General features: G+C 42.8%; 1 protein-coding gene across 1 annotated transcript; it reads right to left on the bottom strand.

Annotated features, from left to right (window-relative positions):
* Positions 1-2,494: 2,494 nt before the first annotated feature.
* Positions 2,495-6,178, bottom strand: LOC129820695 (T-lymphocyte activation antigen CD80-like). Its single transcript, XM_055877555.1, has 4 exons — positions 5,180-6,178; positions 4,648-4,968; positions 4,461-4,559; positions 2,495-4,164 (listed from the first exon to the last, which is right to left on the bottom strand). The coding sequence occupies exons 1-4, from the start codon at positions 5,409-5,411 to the stop codon at positions 4,070-4,072; spliced, it is 747 nt and encodes a 248-aa protein (XP_055733530.1). The 5' UTR covers positions 5,412-6,178; the 3' UTR covers positions 2,495-4,069.
* Between the last annotated feature and the right edge of the window lie 8,954 nt (positions 6,179-15,132).

Raw genomic sequence — 15,132 nt, 5'->3', positions numbered from 1 at the left:
AAGGGGTATTAGTGTGTAGCCCCAAACTGTTCGGACGCTCCAGACAGAAGGGGTATTAGTGTGTAGCCCCAAACTGTTCGGACGCTCCAGACAGAAGGGGTATTAGTGTGTAGCCCCAAACTGTTCGGACGCTCCAGACAGAAGGGGTATTAGTGTGTAGCCCCAAACTGTTCAGACGCTCCAGACAGAAGGGGTATTAGTGTGTAGCCCAAACTGTTCGGACGCTCCAGACAGAAGGGGTATTAGTGTGTAGCCCAAACTGTTCGGACGCTCCAGACAGAAGTTGGCAGATCGGCTTGACGCTTGTGGGGGACGTAGACCAAAACAGAGAACACCATCATGCTCGTGAGAGTCCCATCTTTCCATAGAGAGGTTATAAAAAGTGAGACGCAAAAAATGCAAAAATACATCTCTCTGACTTAAACATACTGTTTTTTATAGGAATTGTTTGTATTATGCTAATTAGATCTCCCCTAGAGGCAAGGACATGGAACTTAGGGGGTTAACATGTCTCCTCCACCTCACCTACACTGATTAAAGTGGATTTAACATGTGACATCAACAAGGGATCATACCTTTCACCTGGATTCCAATGATCAGTCTGTCGTGGAAAGAGCAGGTGTTCCTAATGTTTTGTACACTCAGGGTATGATCTTACGTCTAGTTCTGTGTTGTCATCGTGATCAAGTGACATGGACATGAATAACCAGAGGCAGGAATGACATGCTCAGCTCCATGCCCTGCCTAGGCTTGATAGTGTTCGACAGATAGCATGAAGGATGACCAGAGACAATGCGACTCGGTATTACAAGACTTGAATGTTTAATCACCGAGTACTACAACTTAGGGACAGGCAAAACACTCCAATCCTTAGACTGACCACCATTACCCAATAACCTCTGCTCTTCTCCCAACCACCAGAATAGCATATCAAAATAAAAGTCACATGGTGTTCACACAATAAATAGTTTACTCTAATTGATAAATGATTCACAATGATTAAGTCAGTAAGATAGTCATACAGTGCATTCGGAGAGTATTCAGACCCCTTGACTTTTCCCACATTTTGTTACGTTACAGCCTTATTCTAAAATGGATTAGATAAACATGTTCCTTATCAATCTACACAGAATAGCCCACTGTCACGCCCTGACCTTAGATATCTCTGTTTTCTTTATATTTTGGTTAGGTCAGCGTGTGACTAGGGTGGGTACTCTAGGTTTCTGTATGTATAGGGGTTTTTGTATGTCTAGGGGTTTTTGTATGTCTATGTTGGCCTGATATGGTTCCCAGTCAGAGACAGCTGTTTTGGGGATCATATTTAGGCAGCCCTTTTTCCCACTTTCTAGTGTGGGGTCTTGTCTATAGTTAGGTGCCAGTGTGCACACTAGTAGCTTCACGTTTGGTTTGGTTGTTTGTTGTTTTGTTTTGGTGAGTTTCAGTTCATTAAAAATATGTGGAACTCTTTTCACGCTGCGCCTTGGTCTCATCCTTACGACGATAAAGTGAAAACAGGTTTTTAGACATTTTTGCAAATCTATAAAAAATATAAAACAGAAATACCTTATTTACATAAGAATTCAAACTCCTTGCTATGAGACATGAAATTAAGCTCAGATGCATCATGTTTCCATTGATCATCCTTGAGATGTTTCTACAACTTGATTGGAGTCCACCTGTGGTAAATTCAATTGATTGGACATGATTTGGAAAGGCACACACCTGTCTATATAAGGTCCCACAGTTGACAGTGCATGTCAGAGCAGAAACCAAGACAAAAAATGTCTGCAGCATTGAAGGTCTCCAGGAATACACTTGGCCTCCATCATTCGTAAATGGAAGTTTGGAACCACCAAGACTATTCCTAGAGCTGACCGCCTGGCCAAACTGAGCAATCGGGGGAGAAGGGCCTTGGTCAGTGAGTGGCCAAGATTGAACTCTTTGGCCTGAATGCCAAGCGTCACGTCTGGAGGGAGCCTGGCACCATCCCTAAGGTGAAGCATGGTGGTGGCAGCATCATGCTGTGGGAATGTTTTTCAACGGCAGGGACTGGGTTTGCCAAGCTTGTAGCGTCATTCCCAAGAAGACTCGAGGCTGTAATCGCTGACAAAGGTGCTTCAACAAAGTACTGAGTAAAGGGTCTGAATACTTATGTAAATGGTTTATTTCAGTTTTTTTATATATACATTTCTAAAGACCTGTTTTTGCTTTGTCATTATGGGTATTGTGTGTAGCTTGATGCGGGGGGGGGGGGGGGGGGGGACAACAATTTAGTAAATTGTAGAATACATGTAAGGCTGTAGCATAACAAAATGTGAAAAAGTCAAGGGGTCTGAGTACTTTCAGAATACACTGTGTAACAGAAACATACAGGTAACTAGTGTACATTCTATCACATCTCATTCTATAATGACTACAGGTAACTAGTTTACATTCTATCACATCTCATTCTATAATGACTACAGGTAACTAGTGTACATTCTATCACATCTCATTCTATAATGACTACAGGTAACTAGTGTACATTCTATCACATCTCATTCTATAATAACTACAGGTAACTAGTTTACATTCTATCACATCTCATTCTATAATGACTACAGGTAACTAGTGTACATTCTATCACATTTCATTCTATAATGACTACAGGTAACTGCCAAAGTAAAGGAAACACCAACATAGTGTGCTAATAGGGTGTTGTGCCACCACGAGCCACCAGAACAGATTCAATGCACCGTGGCATAAATTCTACAAGTGTCTGAAACTCTATTGGAGGGAGCAATTCCATAATTTAGTGTTCTGTTGACGGTGGTGGAAAACGCTGTCTCAGGCAACACAATCTCCCATAAATGTTCTACTAGGTTGGGATCTGGTGACTGAGACAGACGCACATCACACACACACACACAGATCTACTACTCACTGGGATCCTCTCAGGCTCCTTTCCCCCTTTGATCCATCCTCCTCTACTTTCTTCACTGCCTCAGCATACGAAACCTTCTGCACTACTCAGACTCTGGCCACTTCAACCTGCCTCTCTCTCAGCGGACACTTTCGATCCCCAGCAACATGGACACCCCTACAGCTGACACACACAACTTTAAGGGATTGGATCTCTTAACCTTTAACCATTCATAAAAAACATTCACTGACAGTTCTGTTAAGATGAACCGAAGTTCAAGATAAATGTATTTTTAATCTTGAGGTTGATATAAACAGCGTGGTTGTGTCTTTGGGCCGCTGCATCTATCCATGAGCCACTGAATGCAATAAGCAGTATGTTTCATCAAATCAAATGTTATGGGTCACATACATGTGTTTAGCTACATCAATGCAGCAGAAGGGTCTCTCTACCAAATGTAACCACATCCTGGACATTTCAAATGAGTTTCAAATACAATTTCCCCAAATAATACGAATATAGAATGGCCAAATTTCAATACACCTACTGTATAGGAAAATACCAGAATAAAGAGTTTGACATTGAAATAAATATAATACATGAACCTTTTTGAATATTCACAACAATATTTATTAAAGACAAAATCAAAATGTAATCTAAATCTGGTTACAGATCTGCAGCAGCTGTCCCTAATGTTGAACACAGTGAGGTCTGTTTGGCACCGTGAGGTCTGTTTGGCACGTGAGGTCTGTTTGGCACAGTGAGCTCTGTTTGGCAGAGTGAGGTCTGTTTGGCAGAGTGAGGTCTGTTTGGCACCGTGAGGTCTGTTTGGCACAGTGAGGTCTGTTTGGCACAGTGAGGTCTGTTTGGCAGAGTGAGGTCTGTTTGGCACAGTGAGGTCTGTTTGGCACAGTGAGGTCTGTTTGGCAGAGTGAAAATGTCTCCTCTAAGTCAGTCTGAGAGTACACAACTGTACCAGTGTGTTGAGGTTTACATGGTTTTAGGCCTGGATTCAGTCTGGACCACTGAAGATCCGCACTAGTGAAATTTAAAAGCTAACAATCCTGCATTTGCAGAGAATGCATTCACGGTAAATGCTGTATATATGGGCTCCATTTTGGTCCGGATTGAATCTAGTCCTTGGTCATGGTACAAGCTTCAGAACCTCTACAGTAACTTGTCCAAAAGCTCTGTCTCAACACTACCATTTCCTTGATGGTTCTTCCCTTCAACTTCTTTGGTTCCACCACTGGCTCCACAACCTAGATCAACATGGATCAGTGTTTTAGTCATAATTAACCAGATCAACATGCATCAGTGTTTTAGTCACAATTAAAAATACACTGCAGCCCATCTAACTACAGAATGAAATGTACATAGGGCCAGGTGATTTTCACATACTGGTCACTCCTCAAATGTGAAATAATATAAAATAATATAAATGGAGATAACATCTTTAGATTTGGCACTGACAGAGTAATTACAGACTGAGAGAACTTTATAAAGTGCTGAATCTGATTTCATTACAGGAAATAAATCATCGGAAATTGCAACTTACGTTTTCTGTACCATAAATAACCCCCCACACCGACGCCAAACAGAATAAATACTGTAATAGCTCCAATAATCCAGAGAGAAAAGCGTTCCTGAACTTCACCTGTGGGGAAAAGACAAGATGAGTAATTAAGTTTTCAGTTAATGAATATTAGGCAGTGAGTGGTGGTGTTACGTCCTGTCACATGCACCTGCAGGGTCTGTGTTAATGCTCTGATTGGAGCTGACGATGGTTGTCTTGCTCACAGTCTCTCTCAGAACGGGGTTGAAGATATGGCAGGTCACCGTCTGATTTTCTCTTATATTCACTTGGCTCCAAACAGTGTACAGTCCACTTTCAGGATCAGATGGTCTTTCGGTCTGTACTTCCCACGGGTCCAGAGTGCGGTTCTGAGCCAATAGGACGTCCTGGATGGTCCATGTGACGACTGGCTGTGGGTATCCCCCCTGGGTTGAACACGTGGCATTCATATTTGTCTTGTTCACAGTCACACTGGGTGTCGGGAACCGTGCTGAAAGTGAACAAAGCAAAGAGAAGAAGATGTTAGAAATGTGCCATAATAACGTTTGATGATTTCCTACAATGACAGAATTAGTGCTGTGAATAATTCACACAGGTGGACATGGAATGGTATCAAACACATCCAATACATGGTTCCCATGTGGTTGACGCTATTCCAGTCCTCCCCTCAGCAGCCTCCTGTGTTATTAGCTCAACCATACCTGCCACATGTAGGGTAGCGGGACACACTTTTATCAACTCGAGGATATGCTTATCATTCTCGCCAAACAGTGTAGCGAAAGCCCAGTAGCCATTCTGCTCGTCTTCAAGTGTGACTTGGCTGAGTTTGATAGAGATATTCCCAGAACTCATCTCAGACCCAAAGGCTTTAGTTCTGTTTGTGTAAAGGTTATCCTGATGTCGATTCTCTTCTCCTTTGTTGAACGAGTACATCACTTTTTCGGACTCATCTTGCCAATGGAACCGGAGTCTTGCTGGGTCGATGGCCGTGGATGAATTCAGGTCACAGGACAGGAGAACAGACTCTCCTCTAATCCCAGTGACTTCCAACTCAGATACAGCTGGTGCTGAAACATACCAATATGTCAAAGTTACAAACTAAACTCAGAATTCAACACAGATAATAATGACATCATGTGCTCACTGACAGGAAATTACATAATATAAGAGAAAGTGGTTGAAAGAGCTTAAGACAGCACAGCGCACACAAATAAAGAACATTCCCCTGAACAAACGTGTTCCTGGAAAGTTAAGGAAACTTTTCTCTTCCAAAAGCTGTGAAAGAACATTTGAAACTGAGTTTTTCATTTATCTGGAAGCACAAGGTTAACATATGAAACTGGGTTGTTCATTAATATGGCAGCACTTGGTTACCATTTAATTCTAGCACTTGGTTACCATTTAATTCTAGCACTTGGTTACCAAGACGATGGGAAGGTGCATGACATCACCCATTTCTGCTCCCTGATTTCTCTGATGACATGTTTGGTTGAGTAATTATCTCTGCATTGTAATATCATTTGTCACAGTGTGCTTTACAGTAACCAGACCTAGACCCCCAAAACAGAAAGAAGAACCAAGCTATGTGCAAAGGGACAGCGTGTTAAAGATATCTTTGAATATCTGGTGTATGTATATTGAGAGATATTAAAGATCTTTGAGGGAATGAACAACACCACGACAGCGTAGCGGTTACGAGCATTGGGCCAATCGCCAGAAGACGAGGCAAAAACTCTGCCAATGTGCCGTTCACCAAGGAACTTAGCCCTAATTGCTCCTGCAAGTCACTCTGGCTAACAGTGTCTGCTAAATGACTCAAATGTAAATGTAATAATGTCTCCATTCATGAAGAGACGTCAACTAGGCCTGTCTGCATTTACAGCTACTAGACTAGAGCATGGGCGACAGCATGGGCGACAGCATGGGCGACAGCATGGGCGATAGCATGGACGATAGCATGGACGATAGCATGGGAGATAGCATGGGCGATAATGACAGAGCTTTAAGGTAAAGCTGAGGTCATGTTCCTCATTTCTTTTAAAACATTCAATGATGTGAAATAATACTATCATCTGATTTTTTCTGCATATAAACAGAAATAATTAATCTAAATCACAACCACGTGCTAACAATGCTACAAACACATGTAAATCACAACCACGTGCTAACAATTCTACAAACACATGTAAATCACAACCACGTGCTAACAATGCTACAAACACATGTAAATCACAACCACATGCTAACAATGCTACAAACACATGTAAATCACAACCACATGCTAACAATGCTACAAACACATGTAAATCACAACCACGTGCTAACAATGCTACAAACACATGTAAATCACAACCACATGCTAACAATGCTACAAACACATGTAAATCACAACCACGTGCTAACAATGCTACAAACACATGTAAATCACAACCACGTGCTAACAATGCTACAAACACATGTAAATCACAACCACATGCTAACAATGCTACAAACACATGTAAATCACAACCACGTGCTAACAATGCTACAAACACATGTAAATCACAACCACGTGCTAACAATGCTACAAACACATGTAAATCACAACCACATGCTAACAACCACATGCAAATCACAACTACATTTTTTATCACATATCTATGATTCATTCGTTCATTTATCAGAGCCATGAGTTTCTGTGTGAAAGTGTGTGTGGAATGTGTGTGTTCAAGCCGGGACACTGAATCAATGATTCGATGGCCTCGAGGTAACAACGAAGAGACAATTTTCTGTTTAGACAAACGAACAACCACGCCCTATCCAAACAGCCATTATTTTATCACATTGTGTTTTACATAAATAAATCATAATGTGCCTTTGGTTGTATGTTGTATCTGTAAGTAAAGGTGTGTGGATAAAACGCCCAGGGACAGACGAGGAAGCCACGAGGGACACAACCACAGCGACACGATAAGAGAATATAAAACTTACCAGATAACAACAAAATACAAATTAATTTCAGGATGGCCATTGCACTCTGCAGGATACTGATGGAAAACATGACGGAAAATGAAACAACAAAGTAGTTTACTGTATACTGTGTCGTAAGCTCCTGAGCGAAGGGGAAAATATGAATGAGGCTTCAGACAAGGAGGAGCAGTTCTCCTTATTTCAGTATCATATCCGGTTCACGGGTCAAGCATTCCGTCACATCCGTATTTACAAAATCCTAACAAACAAGTTCAACACAACGCTAGTAGTAGTATTTCACCATAACTGGTTGGTCATCGTTTTCGTCAGTCACTGTCTGAGATGTATGACTCACTGTGTCGTGTCTGTGGTGTCAAAGCTCTCTGTTTCTAATACAGTCTATTACCACCACGAAGGTGCAAGTCAGGTCACACTGTAGACAACATGGTACGAGGATGCAGTACATAGCAGGTTTTGCTTTGTCTATAGGTCATAACCACCTGCTATGTCAATAGGTCATAACCACCTGCTATGTCAATAGGTCATAACCACCTGCTATGTCAATAGGTCATAACCACCTGCTATGTCAATAGGTCATAACCACCTGCTATGTCTATAGGTCATAACCACCTGCTATGTCAATAGGTCATAACCACCTGCTATGTCAATAGGTCATAACCACCTGCTTTGTCAATAGGTCCCTACCATCTGCTTTGTAAATAGGTCATTACCATCTGCTTTGTAAATAGGTCATTACCATCTGCTTTGTAAACAGGTCATTACCATCTGCTTTGTAAATAGGTCATTACCATCTGCTTTGTCAATAGGTCATTACCATCTGCTTTGTAAACAGGTCATTACCATCTGCTTTGTCAACAGGTCATTACCATCTGCTTTGTCAATAGGTCATTACCATCTGCTTTGTAAATAGGTCATTACCATCTGCTTTGTAAATTGGTCATTACCATCTGCTTTGTAAATAGGTCCTTACCATCTGCTTTGTAAATAGGTCATTACCATCTGCTTTGTAAATAGGTCATTACCATCTGCTTTGTAAACAGGTCATTACCATCTGCTTTGTAAACAGGTCATTGCCATCTGCTTTGTAAATAGGTCATTACCATCTTCTTTGTAAACAGGTCATTACCATCTTCTTTGTAAACAGGTCATTACCATCTGCTTTGTCAACAGGTCATTACCATCTGCTTTGTAAACAGGTCATTACCACCTGCTTTGTAAACAGGTCATTACCACCTGCTTTGTCAACAGGTCATTACCACCTGCTTTGTAAACAGGTCATTGCCACCTGCTTTGTCAACAGGTCATTACCACCTGCTTTGTCAACAGGTCATTACCACCTGCTTTGTCAACAGGTCATTACCACCTGCTTTGTCAACAGGTCATTACCACCTGCTTTGTCAACAGGTCATTACCACCTGCTTTGTCAACAGGTCATTACCACCTGCTTTGTCAACAGGTCATTACCACCTGCTTTGTCAACAGGTCATTACCACCTGCTTTGTCAACAGGTCATTACCACCTGCTTTGTAAACAGGTCATTACCACCTGCTTTGTAAACAGGTCATTACCACCTGCTTTGTCAACAGGTCATTACCACCTGCTTTGTCAACAGGTCATTACCACCTGCTTTGTAAACAGGTCATTACCACCTGCTTTGTAAACAGGTCATTACCACCTGCTTTGTAAACAGGTCATTCATTACCTGTTTGCATGGAGGATACTTGCTTCATTAAAACCCATTCCAATCAGGAGGATCAGTGTCATGCTCATCAAAGCACTGATCACAGGGAGCATAAAGGTTGACCTTACCAGACATGTCTCTCCCTCCTCTTGATAATAGGCATGTTTGACCCCATGTCCTGTCTGTGATCTCCTATGAGAAATGCCTGTCAGCCAAATGTTCGCTTCTCACAAGCAAATCGTGATCCTCCCTTCCCTCCACATCTCAAACATCTCCCTCCCCTCTTCCCCTCCACATCTCAAACAGCTCCCTCCCCTCCTCATCTCAAACAGCTCCTTCCCCCACAATTGGCCCAGCGTCGTCCGGGTTAGGGAGGATTTGGCCGGCAGGGATATCCTTGTCTCATCGCGCACTAGCGACTCCTGTGGCGGGCCGGGCGCAGTGCACGCTGACACGGTCGCCAGGTGTACAGTGTTTCCTCCGTCACATTGGTGCGGCTGGCTTCTGCGTTGGATGTGCATTGTGTCAAGAAGCAGTGCGGCTTGGTTGGGTTGTGTTTGGGAGGACGCATGGCTCTCGACCTTCGCCTCTCCCGAGTCCGTATGGGAGTTGCAGCGATGTGCAGCGATGAGACAAAACTGTAACTACCAATTGGATACCACGAAAAAGGTGGTAAAAAAATATATATAAAAAACTAAAAGCTCCCTCCCCTCCTCATCTCTAACAACTCCCTCTCTCTGGTTCACCTGATGATGGAACCCCCCTTATAGAAACTTTACCTAATTACCTAATGACAATTACAACTGACTAATGACAAATAAAAGATCTCTCTCTCTCTCACCTCCCTAAGTGAAACAGTGAGGATAAGTAGCAACAACCCTGAACCTAAATCAGATCTGTGGTTGAAATGGTTTACTTCCTGTGTTTGTGTAAGTTGACGTTGTAGAACCGGTTTAGTAGAACCGGTTGTAGAACCGGAGGAGTACTTGAAGATGCATTAACATAGTATATAACATCTGAATAACTTAACAAATGTAATAGTTTATTAAGAGAAAACACACTTTAGTAGAAAACATATAAAACAATATATAAATTATACATCATGTGCAACAAGAGGATCATAATCCTACATTTAATTTCTAGTCAAGCTAATACACCATACGCATCATGACTCATCTGGGTCAGGTGATAGGAGCCGAATAGCAAGTTAACCAGTCAGGTTGAGGCACGATGTCCCCGACAATATCTCACTGTAAATACTGTTGTCTGCTTCTCTGTTATGAGGGGACCTGATGAAGCATCAGGTCTGTGACCACTGACTGTACACAACATGCAACGAGACTACAGAAAGAGGTTACGGTGAGAACATTCCATGTTGTGTATTTTATTTCCCATTAAATAAATCATTAAAATCTTGATAAACACAAACATAGGAGGAATATCCGTACCAAACTGTATTTTCAGGAGTTTGTCTGCCCCCTGGTTGAGTATAGAGAGAAATATGATGTCTCCTATTGCCCTGGAAGAGGTGTTGAGTACAGAGAGAAATATGGTGTCTCTTGTTGCCCTGGAAGAGGTGTTGAGTACAGAGAGAAATATGGTGTCTCCTATTGCCCAGGAAGAGGTGTTGAGTACAGAGAGAAATATGGTGTCTCCTATTGCCCAGGAAGAGGTGTTGAGTACAGAGAGAAATATGGTGTCTCCTATTGCCCTAGAAGAGGTGTTGAGTACAGAGAGAAATATGGTGTCTCTTGTTGCCCAGGAAGAGGTGTTGTGTACAGAGAGAAATATGGTGTCTCTTGTTGCCCAGGAAGAGGTGTTGAGTACAGAGAGAAATATGGTGTCTCTTGTTGCCCAGGAAGAGGTGGTGAGTACAGAGAGAAATATGGTGTCTCTTGTTGCCCTGGAAGAGGTGTTGAGTACAGAGAGAAATATGGTGTCTCTTGTTGCCCTGGAAGAGGTGTTGAGTACAGAGAGAAATATGGTGTCTCTTGTTGCCCTGGAAGAGGTGTTGAGTACAGAGAGAAATATGGTCTCTCTTGTTGTCCAGGAAGAGGTGTTGAGTATAGAGAGAAATACGGTCTCTCTTGTTGTCCAGGAAGAGGTGTTGAGTATAGAGAGAAATATGGTGTCTCTTGTTGTCCAGGAAGAGGTGTTGAGTACAGAGAGAAATATGGTGTCTCTTGTTGCCCAGGAAGAGGTGTTGAGTACAGAGAGAAATATGGTCTCTCTTGTTGTCCAGGAAGAGGTGTTGAGTACAGAGAGAAATATGGTGTCTCTTGTTGCCCAGGAAGAGGTGTTGAGTACAGAGAGAAATATGGTGTCTCTTGTTGCCCAGGAAGAGGTGTTGAGTACAGAGAGAAATATGGTCTCTCTTGTTGCCCAGGAAGAGAAGTTGAGTACAGAGAGAATGTAACAAACGTTGTTGGGAGAAGGAGAGGAGGACCAAGGTGCAGCGTGGTAAGTGTTCATTAACACTCCTCAAGAAGAGGTGTTGAGTATAGAGGAGGACCAAGGTGCAGCGTGGTAAGTGTTCATTAACACTCCTCAAGAAGAGGAGGTCTTCACTGATTTTAGGTGTGAAGAGAAGTTTAATAGTCAAGAGCTCCTGTTTGTACCATAAAACTGTGATAATATATAGAAGCCAGACAACATAGTTTAAATAAAGCCTTTAAAATCGATAGGTCAATATATCCCCAAGCAACCGGGAGAGAGTGCGAGGTCGGTTATACAAAACAGCAAACCAATCTGTGAGTAAGGCGACGCTGACACTTAAACCCAACAAGCCATGACTTCCCTCGGAATTTATTCATTTTACTAGGCAAGTAAGTCAATTAAAAACAAATTCTTATATACAATGACAGCCTACACCAACCAAACCCAGACAACGTTGGGCCAATTGTGCGCCACACGGCCAGTTGTGACACAGCCTGGATTCAAACCAGGGTGTCTGTAGTGACACCTCTTGCACTGAGAGGCAGTGCCTTAGACCGCTGCACCACACGGGCCAGTTGTGATACAGCCAGGATTCGAACCAGGGTGTCTGTAGTGACACCTCTTAGACCGCTGCGCCACACGGCAGCCCATAAGAACAACAAAGAACAACTTGGGGAGTACAATCATTGGATAATAAATAGATGAACAAAGATCACGTGTATGCTACCAACTTATTTTCCACAGTTGTGGCCGAATGACAACATGAATAACACACAGCTGGCATACAGCAGCCTCTGGCAAGACAAGGGGTGGCGCTCTGTGTATATTTGTAAACAACAGCTGGTGCAGGAAATCTAATAGTAAGTTGCTTGCCTGAGGTAGAGTATCTAATGATAAGCGTTACACCACACCATTTACCAAGAGAGTTTTCATCTATATTCTTTGTAGCTGTCTATTTACCACCACAAACCGATGCTGGCACTAAGACCGCACTCAATGAGCTGTTTACGGCCATAAGCAAACAGGAAGACGCTCATCCAGAGGTGGAGCTCCTAGTGGCCGGGGACTTTAATGCAGGGTAACTTAAATCCATTGTACCAATTTTTTTCCCAGCATGTTAAATGTGCAACCAGGGAGGAAAAAAACCTAGACCACCTTTACTCCACACACAGAGAAGTGTACAAAGCTCTACCTCACCCTCCATTTGGCAAATCTGACCATAATTCTATCCTCCTGATTCCTGCTTACAAGCTAAAATTAAAGCAGGAAGCACCAGGTCAATAAAAAAGTGGTCAGATAAAGCAGATGCTAAGCTACAGGACTGTTTTGCTATCACAGACTGGAATATGTTCCGGGATTCTTCCGATGGCATTGAGGAGAACACCACATCAGTCATTGGCTTCATTAATAAGTGCATCGATGACATCATCCCCACAGTGACAGTACGTACATACCCCAACCAGAAGCCATGGATTACAGGCAACATCCGCACTGAGCTAAAGGGTAGAGCTGCCGCTTTCAAGGAGCGGGACTCTAAACCCTGAAGCTTATATGAAATCCCACTATGCCCTCCGTTGAACCATCAAACAGGCAAAGCATCAATACAGGACTAAGATTGAATTGTACTACACTGGCTCCGACGCTCCACGGATGTGGCAGGGCTAGCAAACTATTACAGGCTACAAAGCTAAGCACAGCCCCGAGCTGCCCAATGACATGAGCCTACCAGATGAGCTCAATTATTTATATGCTTGCTTCGAGGCAAGCAACACTGAAACATGCATGAGAGCATCAGCTGTTCCGGAAGACTGTGTGATCAAGGTAACAACACATCTGCCACGCTGATCCTCAACACGGGGGCCCCGTAGGGGTGCGTGATCAGTCCCCTCCTGTACTCCCTGTTCACTCATGACTGCATGGCCAGGCACAACACCAACACCCTCATTAAGTTTGTCAATGACACAACAGTGAGATGTGACAGCCTTTAGGTTGGAGGTCAGAGACCTGGCTGTGTGGTGTCAGGACAACAACCTCTCCCTCAACGTGATCAAGACAAAGGAGATGATTGTGGACTACAGGAAAAGGAGCACGTCCCCATTCTCATCGACGGGGCTGCAGTGGAGCAGGTTGAGAGCTTCAAGTTTCTTGGTGTCCACATCACCAACAAACTAACATGGTCCAAACACACCAAGGCAGTCGTGAAGAGGGCACAACAAAGCCTATTCCCACTCAGGAGAGTGAAAATATTTGGCATGGGTCCTCAGATCCTCAAAAGGTTCTTCAGCTGCACCATCGAGAGCATCCTGACTGGTTGCATCATTGCCTGGTATGACAACTGCTCGGCATCCAACCGCAGAGGGTAGTGTGTACGGCCCAGTGCATCACTGGGGCCAAGCTTCCTGCCTTCCAGGACCTCTATACCAGGCCGTTGCAGAGGAAGGCTCTAAAAAATGTTCTACTCTCTGTTTATTTTACTCCCTGTTTATTATCTATGCGTCGTCACTTTAACCTACATGTTCATACTGTATTACCTCAACTAACCGGTGCCCCCGCACATTGACTCTGTACCAGTACCCCCTGTATATAGCCTCGCTACTGTTATTTTATTGCTGCTGTTTAATTATTTGTAACTTTTATTTGTACTTATCTTTTTTTTACTTAACACAATTTTTCTTACAATTGCATTATTGTTTAAGGGTTTGTAAGTTAGCGTTTCACTGTAAGGTCTACACCTGTTGTATTCGGCGCGTGTGACAAATACAATTTGATTTGATTTGAGATGAGATGACAAGATGAGGAAAAGACAAAGAACAACTTGGAGATGAGAGCAACAAACATCTGAAGGATATCCAGGAAAACACAGCAAAAAGTAGATTTGTTAGAAAGGAAAGTAGAATATATTCTGTCAGATATGCATATACAGGAGGGCGTGTCTTGTTTGTTGCTCTCGTCTCAAATCGCATTCTGTCATTGCACCACACTACCACAAGGGGGCACAAATTGACGTAAATGAATGGAGGTGTTTTCAGTCTGAGAGTCTCTATTCTCTATTATATCTATACTATTTACCACAGTGTGAAAGAGGGATAGAGTCTCTATTCTCTATTATATCTATACTATTTACCACAGTGTGAAAGAGGGATAGAGTCTCTATTTAAAGAGGGATAGAGCCTCTATATAAAGAGCGATAGAGCCTCTATATAAAGAGCGATAGAGCCTCTACATAAAGAGCGATAGAGCCTCTACATAAAGAGCGGTAGAGCCTCTATATAAAGGGCGGTAGAGCCTCTACATAAAGAGCGACAGAGCCTCTATATAAAGAGCGGTAGAGCCTCTATATAAAGAGCAGTAGAGCCTCTACATAAAGAGCGATAGAGCCTCTATATAAAGAGCGGTAGAGCCTCTATATAAAGGGCGATAGAGCCTCTACATAGAGAGGGATAGAGTTTCTATATAAAGAGCGATAGAGCCTCTATATAAAGAGCGGTAGAGCCTCTATATAAAGAGTGATAGAGCCTCTATATAAAGAGGGATAGAGCCTCTACATAAAGAGTGATAGAGCCTCTA

The sequence above is a fragment of the Salvelinus fontinalis genome, chromosome 23 (assembly GCF_029448725.1).
Source record: "Salvelinus fontinalis isolate EN_2023a chromosome 23, ASM2944872v1, whole genome shotgun sequence".
NCBI classification, from domain to species: domain Eukaryota; kingdom Metazoa; phylum Chordata; class Actinopteri; order Salmoniformes; family Salmonidae; genus Salvelinus; species Salvelinus fontinalis.
Note: the sequence above shows the minus strand (reverse complement) of the source record. Positions and strands in the feature narration are given on the sequence as shown.